This window comes from Symsagittifera roscoffensis, chromosome 4, assembly GCF_963678635.1.
Source record: "Symsagittifera roscoffensis chromosome 4, txSymRosc1.1, whole genome shotgun sequence".
In the NCBI taxonomy this organism is placed as follows: Eukaryota; Metazoa; Xenacoelomorpha; order Acoela; family Convolutidae; genus Symsagittifera; species Symsagittifera roscoffensis.
In genome coordinates, this window is record NC_087065.1 from 45,682,310 (window position 1) to 45,691,380 (window position 9,071).

The 9,071-nt window shown below is 35.5% G+C and overlaps 2 protein-coding genes across 4 annotated transcripts in view; both read right to left on the reverse strand.

The window, feature by feature from the left end:
• Window positions 1-9,071, reverse strand: part of LOC134844305 (ATP-binding cassette sub-family C member 4-like) — a 463,247-nt gene that overhangs the window by 289,700 nt on the left and 164,476 nt on the right. The gene's annotated exons all lie outside the window — the stretch shown is intronic.
• Window positions 6,338-9,071, reverse strand: part of LOC134844607 (GTP-binding protein Rhes-like) — a 46,759-nt gene continuing 44,025 nt past the window's right edge. For all 3 annotated transcript variants that reach the window (XM_063861368.1, XM_063861366.1, XM_063861367.1), the window contains exons 5-6: window positions 8,962-9,071; window positions 6,338-7,000 (exon numbers count right to left, since the gene is read on the reverse strand). The exon at window positions 8,962-9,071 is cut by the window's right edge and continues 28 nt beyond it. In XM_063861368.1, the coding sequence (XP_063717438.1) occupies window positions 6,767-7,000; window positions 8,962-9,071 (344 nt within the window). In that variant the 3' untranslated portion in view covers window positions 6,338-6,766. The remainder of the gene's footprint in view (window positions 7,001-8,961) is intronic.

Consider the following 9,071-nt stretch of genomic DNA (forward strand, 5'->3'; position numbering starts at 1 on the left):
TACCTGAAAATAAAACTGTGCAAATAGACTCATTTTTGCTTTGGAGGCCAAAAACATCTGTTCCTAATTTTCTAACATATTTCATAATTGTTAAAAGAATGTTAACTTCTCAATTTTATTCTATCGAAAAAATTCAATGCTGAAAAAAGATCGAGACTGAAGGAAAAATAAATGATTGTTTTTGAACTCAAAATGAATTTAATCCCTAACAAAACTCTAACGTTTTATTTCGGCTTATACCCAAAATGGTTTTAGTCAAAACGAACACAAACTCACACACAATCAATATCTAGCAAAAAAAACTAGAATTTGCCCATATTCTACTTTTAGCAGAAAAATAATCGATTTTGGTCTTTTTCAACAAAACAAGACATGTAACAAAACTTTTTTTCATATCGAAGTTTTTAGCTATAAGAATTTGAACAAAAACACAATGGATTTGATATGGTATATATTCTGTATAAACTGTGTTTTTAATCTGTTTAAATTCTGGATTAAAACTGTATTAGTATGTACTGCAATCGATTGTAACCGATTTGATAGTATAAAAATTCCATTATTTAGTGCGCAAAAAAAAGATAGCTGAACTGTAACTTTTACTTGCTATAATCGATTGCAATCTTAGTTTTACCAATGCGGGCATCCATTTATCTCACTCAGCGTTTGACGGCAAACATTATTGCATTTTTTGGCTTTAATTCTCTTTTTTTTCGCCCTCGCTTGCTCCTCGAAATATTTTTTTTTTAGCGGAAACAACTAACACTTATATGGAGCAATCAAAATTTGAGCCAAGCGCTCAGTTATCAAATTTTGAGAGTACCATGATCATTTTCAAAGTACTGGATAATGGTGTGTTTAAGAGAGAGTAGAGCCCAGCAGAGTTAACAATATAAGCCTCAAATGGCTTTGGAGGACTACGTTTCAAACTGAAAAATTTTTTTTTACGATGAACAGCGACGGAAACTTGGATGGTGGAAAAAATTCAGGTGACAAAACTTAGATAAGGAAGCAGTTTCTAAGCAAAGGAATAATTGAAAAAAGGTTTGGTTGATTATCTTACATTGTGTAGATTTTTATAATTAAAATTGTTTTCCTTTTTCAAACTAACCTGTTTTAAGTCATAAAAGGTTGAAATTCTTAATACATTGTTAAACTTTTCTCAGGTTGTGTTAAAGATTGAGTTTATTCTAAAAAGATCTAAGATAACCCGAGTTTAGTCAAGGTACACCTGAATCATATCTTTTTAAGGCTTTCCGAGTTGCGCCATAAGTTTTTAGAATTAATTTTATATCGACTCTCCAAAAACTGCCCGTGATCTCATCAAAATTTTTCGCACTGTCCTATTATGAGATGTAGGAATTTTTAGCTGCATCAACCATTCCATCATAAATTTTCAGAGAATTATGTCTAACGGAGAATATTTTTCAGAGGAGAGAAATATTTTTTAGCAGAAAAACAAAAATCTAGTTAAAATTAATTGAAAGAAGGCAAACTTTTAGCAGTACCAGATGAACCCTCTATGCTGAATACAGTTTTGTGCGGCGGCTCAAATTGCTTTTGCTTTTGAAAAGAGAACTATTCCCTCACAAGAGCTGTATTTTGGTTGTGCTTCTAAATTCTAGCCGACCTAACTTTCTCAACAAATCTAAACAAATCTGACCTCCTTTCTGTTTCTTCAACTTCTTGGGAAGAAACTGCTGTTTACGTTGTTTCTCCCCTAAACATTTTGACTGACCTAAAAAAGCTCTTTTTGCGTCAATTAGGAGCTCTTCTAGTTTTAACAATAAATCCACTGAAAACTTAAAAATACTTTTCTCGCCGCGAAAAACGGGACGGGATGTTTTGTTCTTTCAATTAAAACTGGCAGAAAACAATTAATCAGCTATCTACGATGAATTGATTCCAGAAAATAGTTTATCTGTTGCTTTGAAAATTTTTTATGATCTTCTGGCTAAGTTTTTTAAAGTCGTGTTTTTTTTCTGCGTTGTTAAGTGGGCTCGAACTTTTATGTGATCTCAATAAGTCGCTGCATAAACTACCCTGGTTGAGGTCCCAGTAATAAACATCGATGAAAAATTGCTAATTGAGTTTTAATAACATTTTCATGGATGATTTCGTGATATTTCATAAATCGATAATTTAGCATTTGTTTACCGATGAAAAAAGATAAAATAGCAATGATTCATCGGATTTAGCGCTAAAAAACAAATTAGCGCCAAATTAGCAATGAAAAATAATAAATCATTATTGCAAAAAAAATCATCCTTAACTGACCGCTAATTCATTCCTAAAATAATCGCTAATTGCCTGGTTTTCCTTACCACCTCACATAAGCATAATTTTATGGTGGGTGAAACGAGGAGTCTTACGAGTTTAATTATGCGGCCAAATTAGTTTGTCATGACCTAATCAGTTCGCATGCCAAAAACTTTCGTAACATTCGGATAACGCGAACAAAACTTCACTTGTAAAAGTTTGCAGGTGCAGGTCAGGCGGGGAAACGGAACAAGAGCCGGCTAATTAAATAAAATATAGAACTTGAAAAAACCTATTTTTCCTCTAATCACCAATCAGAATTTTTCATTATATCAGAAAGTTTCATTTCTTCAGAACTTCTGTTTATTACACTTAAAATCTATTCAAATTAACATTGAATTAACGGATTTGTTTCGGAGTTGGGGGAAGGGGGTTGGGGATAACTCTTTTTTTACTCACGTTTCAGACGCCACACCCTTGGGCTTGGGTTGGGGGCATTTCACGTATTGAATTAATCTAACTCGCTCGTTCATCGCTAACTCATCGCTAATTATTCGCTAAAAAGTCATCGCGAGTCACCGCTAACTCATCGCTAGTTCATCGCAAAAACGTATGGATTTTGCAGCTCTGAATTGATCAATGATTATTTGAACATTTCAACTTTCTATATCAATTTGCATCTTTTTAGAATAAAAAACGAACCCAAGCATAAGTTTTCCGCATTTATTTGAAATTGGAATGGCAAAAAAATGATCATTCAAATTAAATATTGACTCCCGTTTGCTTTCTGCGGGCAACATGAATTCCACTTTACTTTTGTTTCGCGTCGAGCGAAATTTTACAAGAGTTTCTGCGTTTATCAAATGAGTCAGTCCGGAAACTTTGCAAACTTTGCAAAACTAAAAAGCTTACGGACTATTCGATTTCTTAATCTAAACTTTCTCGAATTGCAAAACGATTTCGATAAACTACTCTTCCCCTTATGTTTGCACCTTCACCCTTACAACCCCCAGCCCAATTTTTGCCCTCTACTCACACTTGAACCACCTCACCTGATCACATGAACCACACACACATACCTGAACCACCGCCCCAGCCCCCAATGTAAACCACCCCCGTCCCCACCTGAATCACCCGCCCCCTGACCTGAACAACCCTCCATCTCCCACCTGAAATAACACCTCCACTTGATTCAATCCCCTTTACTTGGCCACCTAAACCAATATCAGCAGTAATTCCCCCACCTAAAAAATCATCAACCCACCACACTCCACCCCACCCCCTCTGACCACCTGAAACACCACTTCTACCTCAATCACCACCCAACCCCTCCCACAACAGAAAAAAAAACCATTCCACTTGAAATCCCCACCGTAACCACCCGCCCCTGGCATGAAAGATCCTACCTACCTGAACCAACCCACCTAAACCAAGAACAACCCCCTCGCCAGAACCAACCGATTGGGTGAGGGTTGCCACAACCAACCCAATGGGGGTGAGGGTTGGTTCTGGCGTGGGGGAGTTGTTCAGGTTGGGGGACTGGTTCATGTGGGCGGGGACCGGGGAATGGTTCAGGTCAGGGAGGGGGGAGGTGATTCAATTGAAGAGGGGAGGGGGTGGGTGGTTCATTTCCGAAGGCGCCAGAAATTCAGCTTGATAAAAACAGAAAGAAAAATCAAAGTTGCGCAGAAAAAATTTTGAAATTAAACTAGTAACAACCAACTTTAGTTTAAACCGTAGAAAACCCGTTGTGGGCGTTGAAATTCCCTTCTCAATAAAGTGGTAGAAAAACGTTCATAACTAACTGAGTTTCTTTATTTTGATCTATAAAAGTGAAAAATAATCAACCACAATTGGTATGCAATGAACTTCAATTTTTCTTAAATAAAATATTATAATCAATTTTCAATTGATTATAAGCGACTGTTTTTCCCTTTTACAGACACTCACATTAAAAACCAAATTTAATCGATTTATATTGGCGGAAATCCAGTGCGGGAATCTTTCTGGATGAAAGCAACTTTTTCGTGTTTCTCTTAGGCACTTTATGATTGACGCTTTTTTGAAAAAATTTGAGAACTTTGAATCAATAAAAAAAAATTATTTTGCGGGAAAATCGTATATTATAATTCCTTTTTGTTCCGATATTCGAAGAAAGTGACGGAAGCTTTGTGCTCTGGGCGGTTCTTTTTCTCCACACAAACTTCGACTTTTAAACTAGCAATTTTTGATAGCTTTTTTGCTATCAATCAAAAAGTACTGTTTCCTGTTGTGCTCAATTTTCACCTGTAAGCATTCTTTGTCAATTTATGGTGGTTTAAGAATAGCTATTTTGGCCAATTTTCGTAAAATTTCGTAAAATTAACGCGTAAGCGGAGAATTAATCCGTATTAGAAATTGTTCCAAATTGCATTGAGGCATGCATTTTGTTCTATTTAATAATTCGTCATGTGCAAAATAAATCATGTGAGGGGTGATTTTAAAAAAAAAATAAGATCAAAAAACAAGAACCCCCACCTGAACCCCCACCTGAATCACCCGCCCCCTGACCTGAACAACCCTCCATCTCCCACCTGAAATAACACCTCCACTTGATTCAATCCCCTTTACTTGGCAACCTCAACCAATGCCAGCAGTAATTCCCCCACCTAAAAAATCATCACCCCACCACACTCCACCCCACCCCCTCTGACCACCTGAAACACCACTTCTACCTCAATCACCACCCAACCCCTCCCACACCAGAAAAAACCATTCCACTTGAACTCCCCACCTTAACCACCCGCCCCTGGCATGAAAGATCCTACCTACCTGAACCAACCCACCTAAACCAAGAACAACCCCCCCGCCAGAACCAACCGATTGGGTGAGGGTTGCCAGAACCAACCCAATGGGGGTGAGGGTTGGTTCTGGCGTGGGGGAGTTGTTCAGGTTGGGGGACTGGTTCATGTGGGCGGGGACCGGGGAATGGTTCAGGTCAGGGAGGGGGGAGGTGATTCAATTGAAGAGGGGAGGGGGTGGGTGGTTCATTTCCGAAGGCGCCAGAAATTCAGCTTGATAAAAACAGAAAGAAAAATCAAAGTTGCGCAGAAAAAATTTTGAAATTAAACTAGTAACAACCAACTTTAGTTTAAACCGTAGAAAACCCGTTGTGGGCGTTGAAATTCCCTTCTCAATAAAGTGGTAGAAAAACGTTCATAACTAACTGAGTTTCTTTATTTTGATCTATAAAAGTGAAAAATAATCAACCACAATTGGTATGCAATGAACTTCAATTTTTCTTAAATAAAATATTATAATCAATTTTCAATTGATTATAAGCGACTGTTTTTCCCTTTTACAGACACTCACATTAAAAACCAAACTTAATCGATTTATATTGGCGGAAATCCAGTGCGGGAATCTTTCTGGATGAAAGCAACTTTTTCGTGTTTCTCTTAGGCACTTTATGATTGACGCTTTTTTGAAAAAAATTGAGAACTTTGAATCAATAAAAAAAAATTATTTTGCGGGAAAATCGTATATTATAATTCCTTTTTGTTCCGATATTCGAAGAAAGTGACGGAAGCTTTGTGCTCTGGGCGGTTCTTTTTCTCCACACAAACTTCGACTTTTAAACTAGCAATTTTTGATAGCTTTTTTGCTATCAATCAAAAAGTACTGTTTCCTGTTGTGCTCAATTTTCACCTGTAAGCATTCTTTGTCAATTTATGGTGGTTTAAGAATAGCCATTTTGGCCAATTTTCGTAAAATTTCGTAAAATTAACGCGTAAGCGGAGAATTAATCCGTATTAGAAATTGTTCCAAATTGCATTGAGGCATGCATTTTGTTCTATTTAATAATTCGTCATGTGCAAAATAAATCATGTGAGGGGTGATTTTAAAAAAAAAATAAGATCAAAAAACTTTTAAAAATTTTTCTTAGTTTTATTTATGCTAATTTCATCATTTTTTAATTTTTAAATCAGAACATAGAGAAACAGCGCAGTGGGGTTTTTCAGGGTTTCGCTCGGATGGGAGAAGTTCTGTTCGAAATTAGAAAGTGATCACGTTTTTTGAGACTTTTACGCAACGTTCATCGACTCTTTACTATCCAAGAATAACCATGATCTTGACAAGATTGTCCAAGTACTGCATCATTTGACTTATCATCTGTGATCAATCATTTATCAGAAATAAAAAATAAAAACAATGCTTGCCCTGATACGCGCAGTCTTCTTGCCTTTTTAGGCATATAGCCTAAAACAATATGCGCGCATCTTACGCTCAATTATAATAAATCAAAGATATTATTTTTGGTCGATATTTCTTAATGAATTCAAACTCAGGAAGAAGTTCCACTTTTTAGTAACAACAATTTGTAAACCGCAAAATTTATGACACGCTCAATTGATATTATTTGACGAAAGCAAAAGTAAAGAAATCAGACTGAAAGTGCATAAAAGATTTCACTTAGATATTTTGTAACAAAAAATTAAATTTGAAACTGTTATCATTTGTAATCTATACGTTAGGTTATAGAACACATTTCTTTGATTTTCTGGGCACTTGATGATTCGAATTCCTTCACGCGCTGCTTTTCCACTATGGCTCTCGTTTTGAGGTCAACTAAGTCCGAGCGGAGGGATGGGCGTCTGGCGTGTACTGCTATTGCCCCTTTGGCCTCCGAGTCTTTCTTCATGATAGCACCCAACAGTGAGTGGTCTTCTGTTCTGTCGCCTGCACTCATGCCGAATTTGTGGCCCTAAAATTATAAGTTTTTTAAAAAGTTTTTTCCGTTTTTAACTATGAATTGTTTTTTTTTACGAGAGAACCAAAAGTGGCTTTGAATTTATTTCATTTTACAACACATAAAAATGATTAACGCTTAAACACGTATTGTGGATTGATTGATGATTTAAAATTTTACTTTGAAGAAAAAACTAAAAAAAAATTGATGAAGAGGTCATTTTCGAAATAAAGTTTTGACTGATTTTAAAAAATAAAACCTTTTTGGACAAAAATTGTTTTAAGATTTTTTTTCGAAATTAAAACTGTGGTTGCGAAACATGTGTTTGAGCTGCAAAAGAAATAAAAAAAAGCAAACGTGAAAGTAGCTATAACAACAGCATTATTGAGACTAAATCTGATTTTATGGTATGTGATAATCACAACCGATGAACCAAAGTAGTAAAACAAAATACGCTAGAATTGAAGGCAAATTTTTGTTCATCATTCAAACAAAAAAAATTGTAAACGGTGGTACATTATAATAAAATTGTCTGCTCAAAAAAATTAGTAAAAGTTGAGGACTACATCCAGTGCTGCCTTACTTCCAACCATCTGATCAAGCCGAAAAAAGACCACACTGCTGATATATCAAAGCAAAACCCTGAATATTTTGGTAGAATTTTAAGGTCAATTGAAAAGTTTTTTGGTTAAAATTTGACGAAATTATCAAATCCCTTTTTCTTTAATTTATACCCCTCACACTCATGTAAACTTCAAAACGCTGTATTAAGCGTCTTGTTTCCGAATATAATGACCAATTAATTTGCCTCTATTTGAAACGCGTAAATTCGCCGTTTACGCATGTTATAAGCACGCAAAATATTGGGCGTTAATTATTCCAAATTGGCCAAATCAGTAATTTTCAAAACCTCACAACTTTACAAAGATGATATGTAACATATATTTTTTTTAATTTTGAGCTCATGACAAAACCAAAACAACTTTCAATAAAAACTCCCTGACAAAAAGTACTCCCTCAAAAAAAAGCTTTTTCAAAAAGTCAAAAGTTGACTAAGATAAAAAAAACCACCCCAGGCATAAATATTCCTTATTTCCTTCATAATTCGGAACATGAACCATACAAGCAAAAATTGATACTGTTACGCAACTTTTCAACAATGTCACTGCTGTTAAGCAACTATTGCGTTATTCTGATCTAATCTAGATTTCAAGATATGGCGATTTTTACGGGGGTGTTTAACAGTGTCGAAAAACAAAAATGCCGTAATAACCTACAAATTAAGCATTATTGGGAATTTTGAGTTCTTTTTGTAAATCGTTGGCAATTTCAACTGAATACTGTTTTGTTTTGAAGTAATTTGCCGAGTTAATTGTTTGTTGAGAAAAAAAATGTGACACCGCGCTTGGGGAACTTTTGTTTGTTTGTTTAACAACAGGCATCAGTCAAAATAGCTTTTTTGTCTTTTTAACTTCCATCTATTTGATTATAATTACTTGCCAATGATTTGGGATGAGTAAAAACAGGGAAAGTAGGAAGTTAGACGACAAGCAAATTTGACAATCAGAAAGTAACTGAATTAAGACACGAATTTGCGTGCAAATTGCATGAAAGTTGAGTATTTTTTTGTTGAGTGAGCATTGGTTGTCCAACCACACATCAAATTATCAATTCCACAATTGTATCATTTACGCATTTGACAAAAGTATTACGATTTATTGTTTCATAGTTAATTTACAGTAATATTTTTGATCAGCTCTGTGATAATATACTCCTTTTGGTTTTGTGTGACTTCATTCTAAACAAAAAATTTTGTAGGCTTAGATTTAATCGTCTAATCTCACAAAAAAGTTATCGTCTAAATTCAGTTATTTTTCGGTCATCTAATTTGCTTGCTCTACACGAGTAAAAACAGTATTCAAAATAATTTTCGGCACTGTTGTACTTCGGCACTGTTGTACTGCCCCAATAGTTACCTCCAGACTCATTTCTGAGGGCAGATTGGCAGTCTCGAAGAGAGTGGAAAATAACACGTCAATGTTCTTCCCAGTCTTCGCACTAGTCTCCACATAGGCGCATCTTTTCA